This window comes from Sminthopsis crassicaudata, chromosome 3, assembly GCF_048593235.1.
Source record: "Sminthopsis crassicaudata isolate SCR6 chromosome 3, ASM4859323v1, whole genome shotgun sequence".
In the NCBI taxonomy this organism is placed as follows: domain Eukaryota; kingdom Metazoa; phylum Chordata; class Mammalia; order Dasyuromorphia; family Dasyuridae; genus Sminthopsis; species Sminthopsis crassicaudata.
This window is the reverse complement of record NC_133619.1, coordinates 582752673-582769199: the sequence shown is the minus strand read 5'-3', so window position 1 is coordinate 582769199 and position 16527 is coordinate 582752673. Positions and strand designations below refer to the sequence as shown.

The window sequence follows — 16527 nt, the reverse complement described above, 5'->3', positions numbered from 1 at the left end:
CTATATCTATTTTATTTTATCTCTTTCTTTCTTTTGCAGTTGAGCTTTGTTAATAATATATAGAATTGCGAATGATTTCTATAGTTTTTAAAATATATATCCTTCAAATGGAGTGAATGCCTATCAGTTGGATAATAATAGAATAAGTTATGGTATATGAATGTTATTGTTCTAATTGTTCTAAAAGTAATTATCAGCAAGATGATTTCAGAAAGGCCTGGTGAGACTTACATGAACTGATGCTGAATGAAGTGTGTGTGACCAAAAGAACATTGTACATTACACCAGCAAGATTATATGATCAATGGTCTTGTGAGGGAATCACCTGTACCTTGAGAGAGGACTGTGGGAACTGAGTGTGGATCATAAACATTCTTTGTGTTGTTGTTTGCTTGCATTTTGTTTTTCTTTTCTCAGTTTTTTCTTTTTGATCTGATTTTTCTTGTATAGCATAATAATTGTGGAAATGCATTTAGAAGAATTGCATATGCTTAACATATACTGGATTACTTGCCTTCTGGAGGAAAGGGTGGGAGAAAGGGAGGGAGAAACATTTTTGAACAGAAGGTTTTGGAAGGGCAAATGCTGAAAAGTATGCATATGTTTTAAAAATAAAAATCTTTAAAAATAAATTTTTCTTTCAACTTTGCTAAAATTGTTAATTACTTCTAGTAGTTTTTAAAAATTGATTCTCTAGGATTTCCTAATAATACTATTGTCATCTGCAACAAATGATAGTTTTGTTTCCTCATTGTCCACTCTAATTCCTTCAATTTATTTATTTTTTCTTTTCTTCATGCTGAAATTAACATTTTTAGTGCAATATTGCCTGAGTGGTGATTATGGACAACCTTGTTTCATCCTTGATCTGAATGGGAAGGCTTCTATATTATTATAATTGTATAAAATGCTTGCAGATGATTTTAGATAAATGTGACATCATTTTAAGGAAAGTTCTCTTTATTCCCATGCTTTTTAGTATTTTTGTTTTGTTTTGTTTTGTTTTTAACAAGAATGGGTTCTATACTTTGTCAAGTATAACTTGAAAGTATTGAGATAATCATATAATTTGTGTTAAATTTTATTATTGCTATGGTTAATTTTGCTGATAGCTTTCCTGATTGTTGATTGAACAAGTCCTAAATTCCTGATATAAATCCTACCTGGTCATATTATATTATCCTGGTGATAAATTGCTGAAATGTCTTTGGTTATATTTTTATTTAAAATGTTCCCATCAATATTCTTCAGGAAATTTGGTCTATATATTTTTTTTTTGCTATGTTTTGGGTCTTTGTAGTTTAGGTATCAATACCATATCTGTGTCATAAAAGGAATTTGGTTGGGCACCTTTTCCTATATATTACATAAACTAAGTAATTTATGTAATACAGGAATTAATTATTCCTTAAGTGTTTGATTGAATTTACTAATAAATTCATCTGACCCTAGAGATTCATGTGTGTGGCGGGGGCAGGGCAAGGAGTTCATTGATGACTGATTATGTTTTTTTTTTTTCTAAAATGAGATTAGAATTGTATTTCCTTTTCCCTTAATTTAAGCAATTTATATTTTTTGTAAATATTCATCCATTTAACTTAGATTGTTATATTTTTTGGCAGACAATTGGCAAAATAGCTCCTAATAATTGCTTTGATTTCCACTTCATAGATTGCGAATTCACCTTTTTTCATTTTTATACTAGTAATTTTAATCAAATTAATAAAGAATATATGTTATTTTTCATAGCATCTCAAAATTTTTCTTTTAATTTTACTAATCTCTCCTTTGATTTCCAGAATTTCTAATATAGTATGTAATTGAAGATTTTCTTTGATCTGCTTTCCCTATATTTTATTCATGCAAAAAATAGAGATATAAAATTTCCTCTATGTACTGCCTTGGCTACATCTCATGATTTTGCTATGTTGTTTTATTGTCATTCTCTTTAATTTTGATTTTCTGATTTGTTCTTTGACCCACTCATTCTTTACATTAAATTATTTAGTTTTCATTTAATTTGTAATCTATCTTTCCATGGCTCTCTTTTTAAATGCAATTTTATTGTATCATAATCTAAAAAGGATCCATTTAATAATTCTATCTTTTTGTATTTGATTGTGAGGTTTTTATGCACCAATACATGATCAATTTCTGCATTAGTGCCATGTAAGACTGATAAAAAAAGTCCTATCTTTAACTCTGACCTCCACCTTTCTAAATTTTCTCTCCCTTCTATCATCCCAACAGTATTTTTCCCCTTACCCATCCTACTTACTTATATAGTGATTATGTATGTTATTCCCTCTTTGAGTAAAATCCAGTTAAAGTAAAGTTCAAATAAGGCTTTCCCCTTCCCTTCTTTACACTTAATCTCATAGGTCTTTAATACTTCTTTATATGATATAATTTATCCCATTCTTTTTTCTTCTCCTTCCCTCTTTTCTTCTTCTAGTACAATTCTTTGTTTTTACCCCTTAATTTTTAAAAATCACATCAAAGTCAACTTTTAAGCACTCTCTCTGTCCAAGTATAGTCTTTTTAACTTTCCTAATAGAGATACAGTTCTTAAGAATTTCAAATATTATTTTCTTATATAGAGATATAAACAGTTAAATCATATTGAACACCCTTATTTCTTTTGTTTCTGTTGATTATTACATTTAAAGACAGATTTTTTTTTCAGTTCTATTCTTTTCATCAGAAATATGTGAAATTTGCCTACATTGGATGTTCATTTTTTTTCCCCTGGGAGAAGTTGATTCTTGGTTGTAATCCCAGTTCCTTTACCTTTCAAAATATCATATACCAGGCCTTCCAGTCCCTTAAAGAAGAAGATGCCAAATTCATTGTAACTTGACTGTGGCTCCTTAATATTTGAATTGTTTTTGGCTGCAATGTTTTCTCCTTGATATATCTTGAATTTGGCTACAATATTCTTTGGAGTTTTCATTTTGGAATTTCTTTTAAAAGGTGATTAATGGATTATTTTAATGAGCATTTTACCCTCTGCTTCTAGTTATCAATGTAGTTTTCTTTAATAATTTATTGAAAGATTCTGTCCAAGTTCTTTTCCCAATGTAATATTTTAGATTTTCCTTTATTTTTTCATTCTTTTTATTTTGTTTGCTTCTTGATGTCTCTAAGTTATAGCTTCTACATACCCAATGCTAAATTTAAAAAAAAAGTTTTTCTATTATCTTTTTTACCTTTATTTCTATTTTACATTAAGCAATGGTTAAAAAAAGAGTTAAATTTTAAAAATAATTCTATCTAGAGTGTTTCATTTATTTACATTCTTTAAAGTGAACATTTATCAAAATATAGCAGTCTTTAATGTTATTAATTGCTTTATTTTGTTAACTTTAACTTTAAAGAAATATTATTGAAAGACATGTATAATCCATGTTTCAAAATTGATCTTATTCTTGAGAATTCTAGTTGTTTAGACCATAACCAAGAACTAGCAACCTTCAGAATGCAAACAAACTTCTGACATACTGCTAATAGCATCATATGCCAAATGTTTATTAAATATGTAGTAGGAAATAAATACACTTGTAAACTTTAAATTCAGAAATTCAAATCTAGGAAAAGGAAGCATATATCCAGATATAGAGATCAGTGGAGTGATAACAGAGTACATGCTTATGCTCCAAAGACAGAAGTGGACTTCTGTGTTCAAATGACCCTTCTCATGAATGCTTTCTGTATGGCAAAGCGAATCTGTTTGGTTTTAAAGCTATAGACCAGTGGATTCAGAACTGGGGTTAGGAAGAGGAAAAGATTGGCCATAGTGACATGAAAAAGAGGTGAAGTGAATGTACCAAATCGGTGAATTAGGGCCAGAATAATGAGTGGCACATAGAAGATAACAACTGTGACTATGTGTGAGATACAAGTATTGAGGGCCTTTAGGCGGCCCTCACTTGAAGCAATGCTCACAACTGTCTTCAGGATTAGGACATAGGAGACAACAATGAGCACAGAGTCAACACCAAAAGAACAAAGAACAAGAACCAACCCATAAATTATGTTGACCCTGACTGGTCCACAGGCCAGCTTCATGACATCAGGATGGTAGCAATAACCATGGGAGAGTATTATGTTTTTGCAAAAGGGTAGTCTTTTGAGCAAGATAGGCAAGGGTGCCATCAGTGCCACTCCCCTCAACACAGCCACTAGCCCCATCCCTATGATTCGAGGATGGGTAAGGATCATGGTATAGTGTAATGGGTTTCTGATAGCCACAAAACGATCAAAGGCCATGGCCAACAGGATGGCAGACTCCATGGAGGAAAAGGTATGGATGAAAAACATCTGTGCCAGGCAGCTGTGGAACTCTATTTCCCGATAGTTGAGAAGGAAGATATTAAGCACTGTTGGCAATGTGGATATAGACAGGCCAATATCTGTAGCTGCCAGAATGGACAAGAAGATATATTGAGGTTCATGAAGACTGGAAGTGGTCTTAATGATGAATAGAATGATACAGTTTCCAAGTAGGGCAATCGTGTACATGATGCACAGAGGGATAGCAATCCAGATGTGTGCTGCCTCAAATCCTGGGATGCCTGTCAGGAGGAAGAAGGGTGGCTGGAATGGGCTACTGTTCAAATTTAATGCATAGTGACTCTTTGGGAGGTGAGTCATGTACACTGTTAAGCCATGGTCCTAGAGGGCAAAAAAAAAACCATGGTAAATAATTTAGAAGGAGGTCTTGTGTCTTTATGATGGAGATATTAAACTCCAGTTTTCTTCAAGTAAGATGAGTAGGGCAGAAGAACATAGCAATGCTCAGTCTTTGGGCAGTTTGTTTAGACTGAGAATGGTGAAATGGGGAAGTAGACTATCTTTGGACAAAAATTTTAAAACAATACAAAGATAGACAAGTCAAGAGGAAAAACTACTTTCAGATTCAAAACAAATGACGCCATTCCAAGACTCTGGGAACTAAAGAGATCTGTGGCAGAATATTAGAGTTACAAAAATTCAAATGTCATCTAGTTCAATTTCTTTCTAGAAAAGAAACCCCTCTATGGCATTTCTAAAAAGTGATACCATAAGCTTTGCTTGGAAACCATTTAATAAAGAACAACCCTTCTGAGGCAGGACTTGCAGAAACAGAAGACTGCTCTAATTATTAGAACAATTTTAAAGCTACCTAATTACAACATCAGCCCATAACTCCTGCCTTCTAAGAGTTAAGCAGGAGAAAATTAAAATTTTTAATATATGTATAAGCCTTTTGCATACAGAAATTGAATGATGCATATTTGAATGCTCTATTTGAAATATTTGAATCTTCTATTAAAGTGTAAAAAATTCTAAGATATGTGAGAGATAAGGGCTATTACAAACACACAGGTATAAATTAACATGTGTCACGTGGGGCTAACATCATAACAAATATAAAATGTCTTCTCAAATCATTTTATGGATGGAAAGACCTTAGCAAAGAACCTGGGGTGAGAGACAACCTGGGGCACTTTTCCAGTGAAGGAAGAAAGATTCTGGGATATCTACCCTCCAGTCTTCCATTTTGAGCAAGAGTCTTCTAATGGGGAAAAGGCAAGTTGGAAAATTCTCTCATTTCCCAATTGCCCAATTTTACTTATGCCTATGAATACATGTTTTTATACACACACACACACACACACACACACACACACACACACACACACACACACTCACCCCACACCCTTCCTGCCTCTATTTCTTCAAAAATATCAACGGAAACCTTGTTCTTCTGTCTCATTGCTCCATTCCTCCTTCCTTCCTTCATCATTATCAACAATATCATTTACATAATCATTGCAAGTTTTGTTGATAAAAATCATTCCTATCTACTGCATTATTATTAAGATCAAGAAGATAATCATTATCACAAATAATTAACATCAATTTCTTCAACATACTATAGGGGTTGGAATGATGGACTTTGAGTTAAAAAGACTTGGGTTCAAGTCATATTTCTGAAACAGTCTGAAACATATTTCTTAACCTTGAGTAAAAAACTTAAACTTAATCACGTAAGCTTCGGTAACTCTATTTATAAAATGGTATAATACCTCCTTCCAAATGTCATGGTAAGGTTCAATTTATATAGAGTATGAAAAAATTAAAGTGGTTGATAAAGGGTAGCTATTCTTATCATGATCCCTGCCAATGTTATGTGTATGCCACATCACTTACCAGAGAGGAAGAGATTCCAAGGTTATCCAAGAACTTTAGCTTTCCTTTGCAGTTTTTATTTGTTATTTCATAAGAAACAGCCTTCTCAAACCAGAAACATTTAGTAAGCTCCTGATACATCTTGTGGCTCTATAAGGCCACATGACCAGTATCAATATAGAAATATATAACTTTGCATCCTTTTTTACTGTCTAAATTCCTTCCTTTCAATAAGGAAGGAACTTAATTGTTCTCACCTTAGATGGCATACCTTGGTGGTACTCCACATACATGTTTTGTTCTTAATTTTCTCAACAAATGTCCTTATCATGTCTGTGCAACTCTCCAAATAGAGTTTTCCATTCAGATGTGCTTTCCTGCCCCCATTCCAATCTTACCTGTCAGTGAAGCCCGGCTCACATCACTCTTCCTCCAAGAAACCATTCCTGACTACAATAAAACATGGGCACTTCTATTCCAAATAAGGGTGCTTATCTTGACATCAATGCTTAAATGAAATTTAAGAAGCTCTGCATTTCCTTTATCGATTGTAGGTAGTTGGCTTTTCTCTCAACATCTGAACTGTATGACCTCTTTAAAGGGAAGGGCCAAGACTTCTTTTACCATTAGAATAAGCTAGGAAGATTAGATTCATTAAAGATTTTCAGGAGATTACTAATCTTAATTTATAGTAGATGCAAATTTTGTGCTTGTTTAAAAACAAACAATTTTCAAAGAACATAACATGGAAATGAAGATGCCTAGAACATCAGACTTCTTTTCTTGATATAGTGCTTTGTGCATATGCACCTTGTATGTGTTTACAAGTGAGTATCTAGACTAAGAAAGGTGAGGAATAAGATCCCTCCTTGGGAAAATATTAGATAGGATCTAGAAAAATAGGAAAAAGGTAATGATTGAGTTGGGAAAAGACCCCATTATCTGTCTGTCCTTCTGACTACTCTTCCTCAGACTTTCACAATCTCTAACAAAAGCCTCAGACTCACGCCCACCATCAAGAGAATCCCTCCGCTTTCTATTGTCCCTCCCCTCCCCTTCTCCTTCTCCATTCAATGTTCCTTTATTTCAGTCTTAATCTGCATTTCTCAGGAATATACGAAACTCACCATCAAGTCTGTGCCCCCTTTCATCAAGGGAGTGCAATTGCAAAACCTCAATCTAACTTCAAGCTGCTCATTGGATAGAAAGAACTGTGGCTTTGAGTACAAGGGCATAGAGGACATATTTATGGCTAGGGAAAAGACAGGAGACCGAGGGGCAGCTGTTCTCCAATTACCCCAGGGAACATTGGCTAGAAAATTTACTCTTAGGAGAGGAGCATTGATCAGAAGAGGAGAAAAAAGACCACACCCAAACTAACCAGTGCAAACCCAGCTAAACACAACACTTTTCTCAAACTTGTACTGCTCTTCTCATTCATATTATCTCATAAACCCACCATCATCAAGGAATAAAACTGGACGCAAGTGCAACTCACATTTACATGGTATTTTCACATTAGTTAAATATTATGGGAAAAATTATTCCACATATGTAAACATCCTTTTAATCACCAATCATTTTTATTTAAAAAATGTTAAATAGAAGTCTTCTTCAGTTACATTGATTATGCCCTTCTCCCACACACAAAAGATGCTGAACATTATTTTCTGTGATGAACTAGAAGCCCATTTATAATTATTTGGCATTAGTTTGTGATTTGGTTCCTGAGATTGGAGGAGTATGATGAAATGTGTTTGGTTTCTTGTAAGTTTCTAATGTCAGTATACAAGGATCACTGATATAAGAAAAAGCAACCTCCTAGGTCATCTAGTTAAGAGTTTCTTAAAGTTTTTCATGACCTACTTTTACACAAGAAATTTGTATGAGACCCCAGGCATATAGATACATAAAATAGGTATACAGATCAAATGCTTAATGGTAATAAATACTATTTTCTGACCCTCACATTCAATTACAAACCTCACAGTTTAAGAAGCTTTAATCTAGTTCAATGTGAACCTGGACAACAATCCTTCCCACAAAATGCTTGAAAAGTAGCTGCACAGTTGGTGTATCATATCACTCTTCCATCACATCACAGTTCCAAGAAACTAAGAATGGGAGAAAAGACGCAAATATCTATGTATGTATGTATGTATGTATGTGTGTGTGTGTATATGCATATTCAACTTTCTGAAGAAGTGGATTTAAAGTTTTAATTCTTTTTGACAAGATACTCAATAGTATTTGTATACAAACAAGCATGTACATGTGTATATTCAAATGCACTTATAAAAAGAAAAGCAAATTTATGAAGTAAATAGTTAAGAAAATGGGATTTTAGAATTAGATTTTTATTTCGAGGCTTTAATACAGAACAGAACAATGGATTCTTGGTCAGAAATGTAATATATCTGATGAATATTATATAATCTATAACATATGTACTAGCACATATATATGTGTGTATATATACACACATATATATGTGCTAGTACATATGTTATAGATTATATATACACACACACACACACACACACACACATACACACACATGTACTGGAGAAATGGAATCTTAAGAACACAAAATGTTAAAAAAATACTATTAAATAAAAGAAATATATTTGTTAGCTTTTTAAAGTGCTATTTTCTCTTTATTTTAAAATTCTTGTTATATGAGATGATAGGGGAAGGGAAGAGGGAAGTTATTTATTTATTTATTGCTGAGTGATTGAGGTTAAGTGACTTGCCTAGGGTCACACAGCTGGGAAGTGTTTGACCAGATTTGAAATCAGGTCCTCCTGACTTCAGGGCTGGTGTTTTAACCACTGTGCCACCTTGCTGCCCCAGAAGTTATTTATATATAAATGTGATCAACCCCCTAAAAAAGAAATGAAAAGAAAATATATAATAAAAAATAATTTTAAAAGTATGTTTGAACCTATTTATTTCTATCCCAGAGAAAATGGGAAGCCACTGAAAATTCATTTCAAAGGAAAATGATTTGGTGAGACCTATGTATTCAGAAAATGAAGCTGATAATAGTGCAAGATTGTAGAAATAAAAGCATAGTTCTTGACCAAAGAAAAACTTAATGTTTTCATAGTTCAATTAAAATTTAAAAGAACTCTGGAGTGCAACTGTATGGTTGAGAGGTATGTTAAGGATGAATAGATTTTATAAATATTGGGAGATATTAGAATGTTTGGCCCCTGATTAAAAATAGGATTTAAGAGAAAAAAAATTAAATGATGACTCAGATTTATAGTCTTAGTCCCAGATATTGTGATACTACCACAAAAAAAAACTAACTCATAAAGTTGAGAAAAGGTTCAAGTTTTTGTGAGGCTATAATGATCTTGTTTCTCTCCACTCTATACTATAAGCTTCTTAAAGTGTGAGTTACAACCTTATAAAGCATCTTGTAACTGAATAAAAGGATAGCAAAATTATGATTTATTATATGTAAATGTGTCAATTATATACCTATTTTATATATTTATATACCTCAGGTAATGCCAAAATTTATTAGGCAAAAAAATGTAGTGAGTAGAAAAAGTTTAAGAAACTCTGCTCTAGACTTTGTTTATCATTCCTCCAAAACCTTTTCATACTGGAAACTTCCTTCAGTCATGGAATTCACACATTGGAAGCAGATTCTGACTCTGCATTCTCTCCTCTTTGGATATGTGAAGTTCCATTCCTCTCCTGGCTGAATCCTGGACTTTTCCTACCATGATGCTGTGAAAAATAGTTTCCCTTTTAATTCCTGGCTACATTCGGGATGATAACACTGAACTGAAACTAAGGCTGCCCCCAGAAGTCCCCCCAAGAAATCTGCTCCCAGAGAACATTATATTTTAGAGAAGAACATTACAAATGCTATTTTTCTAACTGATTAGATATGACTGTATTTGTATAGAAAGTGTTTTATAATTGTGTTTATATGTTTCCTTATTTTGCCTTGGAAGCTGGATTCCAAAATATTTTATATTTTTACAATTATTTTAAATGGAATTTCTCTTTATATCTCTTGCTGATGAACTTTGTTGATAACATATAAAATGCTGATGATTTATATGGATTTATTTTGCAACTTTGCTAAAATTGTGAATTGTTTCATTCCCAGTGTTATTGGGAATGCTTATAGATTACCTGAGTACATATGATGCTTGCTGATGACTTTAAATACATGCTATTGACCATCTAAGGAACACTCCATTTATTCCTATACTCTCTAGTGTTTTTACTAGTTATGGGTGTTGGATTTTGTCAAATTCTTTTTCTGAATCTATTGAGATATCATATGATTGTTCTTAATAGTTTTCCTAATATTGAACCAACCCTGCTTTCCTGGTATAATTCCAACTTTGTCATACATATTACCCTGGTGATAACTTGCTCTAATTTTTGCTAATGTTTCATTTATGATTTTGACATCAATATTTATTAGGGAAATTTGTCTATATTTTTCTCTTTTTTTTTGATCCTACCTGGTTTAAGTATCAACACTATAAATGTGTCATAAAAGGAATTTGGCAGAACTCCTTTTTTTCCCTATTTTTTCAAATCATTTGCATAGTATTAGAATTTATTGTCCTTTAAATATCTGGTACAGTTCAATTCACATGTAAATTCACCTGGCTGTGGAGAGGTTTTTTTTTTTTGTTTTTTTTTTTTTGTTTTGTTTTGTTTTGTTTTGTTTTGTTTTGTTTTGTTTTGTTTTTAGGGAGTTGATTAATAACTTGTTCAATTTCTTCTTTTTTTTCTAAAATGGGACTATTTATGTAATTATTATCTGTTCTTCTCTATCTCCATAACAATTATCTATGATCAGAGCCCTTTTTTTTGCTTTTTTTACTCATTTTTAAAATTTAAGTTCTGCTCTTAGGGCAAAAGAGAGATTGTCCCAAACTTTATCTCAGAAGACAGTGACAGCCCAGGGGCTGTTGCTGCTGACTTCCTCTCTGTGCTGGGTAAGCGTGTTAAGTCTCACATTATTCTAGGGTTAAGGGACTTACTATTTGCCTTTTGTAGTTACATTGGATGTTCCATAGCTTGTCTACTACTACACTGGCTTCTGAACCAGGAGGGAATAACCAATGCTGCTGTATTTTTGCTAAGAGTCTCCTGGTAGATTCCCCCTGTGGGTAGATATCCACACCACCCTGGTAATGGGCCTGAACTCAGCTGCCTATTTTTATTACTGATTGAAATAGACCTTTTCTAAAGTTCTTCCAAAATATCTTCTGCTTCAAATTTGTTTCATTACAAATATCTGTATGATCTGTCACTCAAACCCAGTTGGTGTTAATCTTAGGGAAGCCAGGAAGACCTCAGATAATGACCTATTTTCTGCCATTTTTGGCTCCACCTCCTAAAATTTCTTTATAGTCATTATTTAAAGATATTGGGAGAGACTAGGAGAGAACTCAATTGAGTCCCTCGCTCCTCCATCTTGGCTCCACTACCGGTCACTAGGTCTTTCAACAAAGTTTTTCTTTTCTTATTATTTTTCAAAATTTAAATTTATTCAAATAAAAAAACCTTTAGAAAATAATTTTGAAAACAGTATTTAACTCAACATCAAATTTTTACAGTAGTACTTTATTTTTTTAACAATTACTTATTATACTTTTCAGTATTCATTTTTAAAAAATTCTGAGATCCAATTTTATCCTTCTTCCCTCCCTACTATCCCCTTTTTCCAAGATGGCTAGCAATCTGATATAGCTTATATTTGTAAATTCATACAAACATATTTTTACTTCATATATGTTGTGAAAAAGAAACCAAACAAAAGGGAAAAGCTACAAAAAATTAAAATTGTAAGTAATATGCTTTGATCTGCATTCATATTTTTTAGTTTTTTCTCCGGAAATGGATAGCGCTTTCCATTAAGAATCTTTTGGAACTGTCTTAGAGTATTGTATTTATTGCTGAGAAGAACTAAATATATCAAAACTGAATCATCTTATAATGCTGCTGTTATTGTGCACAATGTTCTCCTGGTTCTATTTACTTCAAGCAGCAACAGTTCATGTAAGTCTTTCCAGGTTTTTCTGAAAGCTGTCATTCCTTATAGTAGAATAATATTTCATTATATTCATATAGCATAATTTGTTCAACCATTTCCAATTAATGGGTGCTCCCTTAATTTCCTTATTTCCTTTTCTATGCCACTATAAAAAGCTGATTATACACACACACACACACACACACACACACACACACACATGGTACATGTAAGCCCTTTCCCTTTTTGATGATATCTTTATGATTCTATATATCTAGCAGTAGTATTGTATAGATCTAGTAGTGTTATTGTTGGGTGAAAGGGGAAGCAAAGTTTAATTGCCCTTTAGCATATTTCCAAGTTGCTCAGTGGAATGATTTAAATCAGTTCAAAACTCCACCAACAATGCATTAGTGCCAAACATTCTTCCCTTTTCCATACATCTGACAGATGGACTCTTCTTTTTTAAGTTGTTTATGCCTAATACCCTTTATGCCTAAATCATTAATGTCTTTTGATCTTATCTTGGTATAGGGAGAAAGATGTTTGTCTATGCTTATTTTCTATCATGATAGTTTTCAGATTTCTAAGCAGTTTTTTTGTCAATATACTGTCAATACCCCAGAAGCTGGTGTCTTTGAGCTTCTGAAAGACTAGGTTACTATATTAATTTACTATTATTTCTTAGCCAGTACAAAACCATTTTGGTAATTGCAGCTTTATGAAATAGATTTAGACCTAGTATGACTAGGGCATATTCTTTTGCAGTCTTTTAATTATCTTAATATTCTTAATTTTTTATTCTTCCAGATAAATTGTATAATTATTCTTCCTGACTTTATGAAATATTTGTTCGATTAGCAAGGTACTGAATAAATAAATTAATGTCATTTTTGTTGCATTACCTTAGTCTAACAATGAGCAATTGATATTTATTCCAATTGTTTAGATATACGTTATTTGTAAAAATGTTTTGTACAGGTGTCTAATTGTGTCTTGGGTTTGTCCTGGCAAGTAGACTGTCAAATATTTTCATTAGTCTATTATCATTTTATCTCCATTTCTTAGAGTTAGGCTTTATTAGTGATTTATAGAATTGCTGATGATTTATATAGTTTTTTTAAAATATATCCTTCAACTTTCTAAAGTTGTTAATTATTTTAGTAGTTTTTTAAAATTGATTTTTTAGGATTCCCTAACTGTATCATCTTATCATCTGCAAAGAATGACAGTTTTGCTTCCTCATTGCCTACTCTAAATCCTTCAATTTCTTTTCCTGCTCATTGATAAAGCTAATATTTCTACTATAATATTGCATAATAGTGGTGATAATGAGCAACCTTGTTTAACCCCTGATCTTATTGGGAAGGCTTCTAGCTAATTCTAATTATATAGAATGCTTGACAGTTTTAGGTTGATGATACTTATTATTTTAAGGAAAGTTCCCTTTATTCCTATGCTTTTTAATGTGTTTTTTTAAAACAACAATATGTCAAAACCTTATCCTGAAAACATTGGGATAATCATATTATTTGTGTTAGTTTTTTATTGACATGATCAATTTTATTGATAGTTTTCCTAATGTTAAACCAGTACTGCATTCCTGATATAAATCCTACCTAGTCATAATATATTATCCTGCTGATAAATTGCTGTAATCTCTTTGCTAATGCTTTCTTTAAAGTGTTTGCATTAATATTCACTAGGAAATTTGGTCTATACTATTCTGGATGTGTTTTGACTCTTTCTGGTTTATCAGCACCATATTTGTGGCATAAAAGGATTTTGTTAAAACTCCTATGCCTATTTCCCCAAAAAGTTTATAAAGTACTGAAATAAATTGTTCCTTAAATGTTCATTTGAATTTACTTATAAATTCATCTGGAAGGATGTGTGTGTGTGTGTGTGTGTGTGTGTTCAGAGAATTCATTGATAACTGGTTAATTTTTTTTTTCTAAAAAGGTGTTATTTGAGCATTTTATTTCCATTTCTGTTAATGTAAAAAATTTACATTTTTTGTAAACACCTAACTCATTTCTCTTAGATTATCATATTTATTGTCAAACAGTTGAGCAAAATGGCTCCTAATTTTTGCTTTAATTTCTGCCTCATAGGTTGTGAATTCACCCTTTTTCATTTTTGATACTCATAATTTGTTTTTTAAATAAAATTAACAAAAGATTTACGTATTTTATCATTTTTTCATAAAACCATCTATCAAGTTTTGTCTTTTAATTTTATTAATCCATTCTTTGATTTTCAGAATTTGTAATACAATGTTCAGTTGAAGATTTTTAATTTTTTCTAACTTTTTTTCATTGCATGCCCACTTCTTTGTTTTGCTTTTCCCTTATTGCATTTAATTTAAGGAAGTAGAAATATAAAATTTCTTCTAAGTACTTCTTTGACTACATTTAATAGCTCTAGTGTGTTTTCTTATTGTCATTCTCTTTAACAAAATTGATTCTTTCTGGTTTGTTCTTTGGCCCATTCATTCCTTAGGATTAAATTATTTGATTTTCATTTAATTTGTAACCTATCTTTCTGTGGCCCTTTTTTACATGCAATTTTTATTGCACTATGATTGAGAGAGAGAGAGAGAGAGAGAGAGAGAGAGAGAGAGAGAGAGAGAGAATTAGTAATTACTTAACAGGTTGAGTGCTTCCTGATTCTTTCATTATTTCCAAGTGTAATCCACTTGTACATGGGGAAAAAAGAGAATTACAATAAGCAATTGTAGAAACGGGTTAAATTATATATATATATATATAATATTTCCTTTATTTACATCTTACTTAAAAATGAGCAAAATGTAGCTGTCTTTAATGAGTTAATTCCTTAATTTTCAACAATGTAACTTTAAAGAAATATCTAATTTAAAGGCATTCTAGAATCCATATTTCAAAATTGATCTTATCTTAGGGATTTCTAGTTGTTTGAACCGTAACAAAGTAAGAATTTGTATTATGCAAGCAAACTTCTGACATCCTGCTAGTAGTATCAGATGCCAAATGTTGATCAAATATAGGAAGAAATAGACTTTTAAAACTTAAATTCAGAAACTCAAAGAAAAGGAAGCATACATCTGATAGAAAGGTCAGTGGATTGATAATCAGATACATGTTTATGTCCCAAAAACAGAAGTGAACTTCTGGTGTCAAAAGATCCTCTTCATGAAGACTTTCTGTATGGCAAAGCGAATCTGTTTAGTTTTAAAGCTATAGACCAGTGGATTCAAGACTGGGGTTAGGAAGAGGAAAAGATTGGCCATAGTGACATGAAAGAGAGGTGAAGTGAATGTACCAAATCGGTGAATTAGGGCCAGAATAATGAGTGGCACATAGAAGATAACAACTGTGACTATGTGTGAGATACAAGTATTGAGGGCCTTTAGGCGGCCCTCACTTGAAGCAATGTTCAAAACTGCCTTCAATATTAGTACATAGGAGACAATAATGAGCATAGAGTCAACACCAAAAGAAGAAAGAACAAGAACAAGCCCATAGATTATGTTGAATCTGATAGGTCCACAGGCCAGCTTCATTATATCAGGATGATAACAATAACCATGGGAGAGGATGTTTTTGCAGAAGGGTAGTCGTTTAAGCAAGATAGGCAAGGGTACCATCAGTGTTGCTCCCCTCAACACAGCCACCAGCACTATCCCAACAATTCGAGGATGGGTAATGATTGTGGTGTAGTGTAAAGGATTTCTGATAGCCACAAAACGATCAAAGGCCATGGCCAACAGGATGGCAGACTCCATGAAGGAAAAGGTATGGATGAAATACATCTGTGCCAAGCAGCTGTGGAACTCTATTTCCCGATGGTTGAAAAGGAAGACATTAAGCACTGTTGGCAATGTGCATATAGACAGGCCAATATCTGTAGTTGCCAGAATGGACAAGAAGATATATTGAGGTTCATGAAGACTGGAAGTGGTTTTAATGATGAATAGAATAATACAGTTTCCAAGTAGGGCAATCGTGTACATGATGCACAGAGGGATAGCAATCCAGATGTGTGCTGCCTCAAATCCTGGGATGCCTGTCAGGAGGAAGAAGGGTGGCTGGAATGGGCTATTGTTCAAATTTAATGCATAGTGACTTTTTGGGAGGTGAGTCATGTACACTGTCAAGCCATGGTCCTAAAAGGCAAAAACAACATGGTAAAAAATTGAGAAGGAGATCTTGTTAGACACAAGACTTGTGTCTAACTTTATGAAGGAGATATTAAACTGCAATCTTCTTCAAGTAAAATAATTAGGTACTAAGAAGTATCTATAACACTTTCATGCTCAGTCATTGGGATATTTGTTTAGATTGAAAATGATG

The 16527-nt window shown here is 32.6% G+C and overlaps 2 protein-coding genes across 2 annotated transcripts; both read right to left on the bottom strand.

Annotated features, from left to right (window-relative positions):
* LOC141559895 (olfactory receptor 51G2-like) lies at positions 1-4521 on the bottom strand. Its single transcript, XM_074297550.1, has 2 exons — positions 3706-4521; positions 1-6 (listed from the first exon to the last, which is right to left on the bottom strand). The coding sequence occupies exons 1-2, from the start codon at positions 4519-4521 to the stop codon at positions 1-3; spliced, it is 822 nt and encodes a 273-aa protein (XP_074153651.1).
* A 10829-nt stretch (positions 4522-15350) lies between these two features.
* On the bottom strand, positions 15351-16319 carry LOC141562467 (olfactory receptor 51G2-like). Its single transcript, XM_074302498.1, has one exon. It carries the CDS (start codon positions 16317-16319, stop codon positions 15351-15353), a length of 969 nt encoding a protein of 322 aa, XP_074158599.1.
* Positions 16320-16527: the final 208 nt, after the last annotated feature.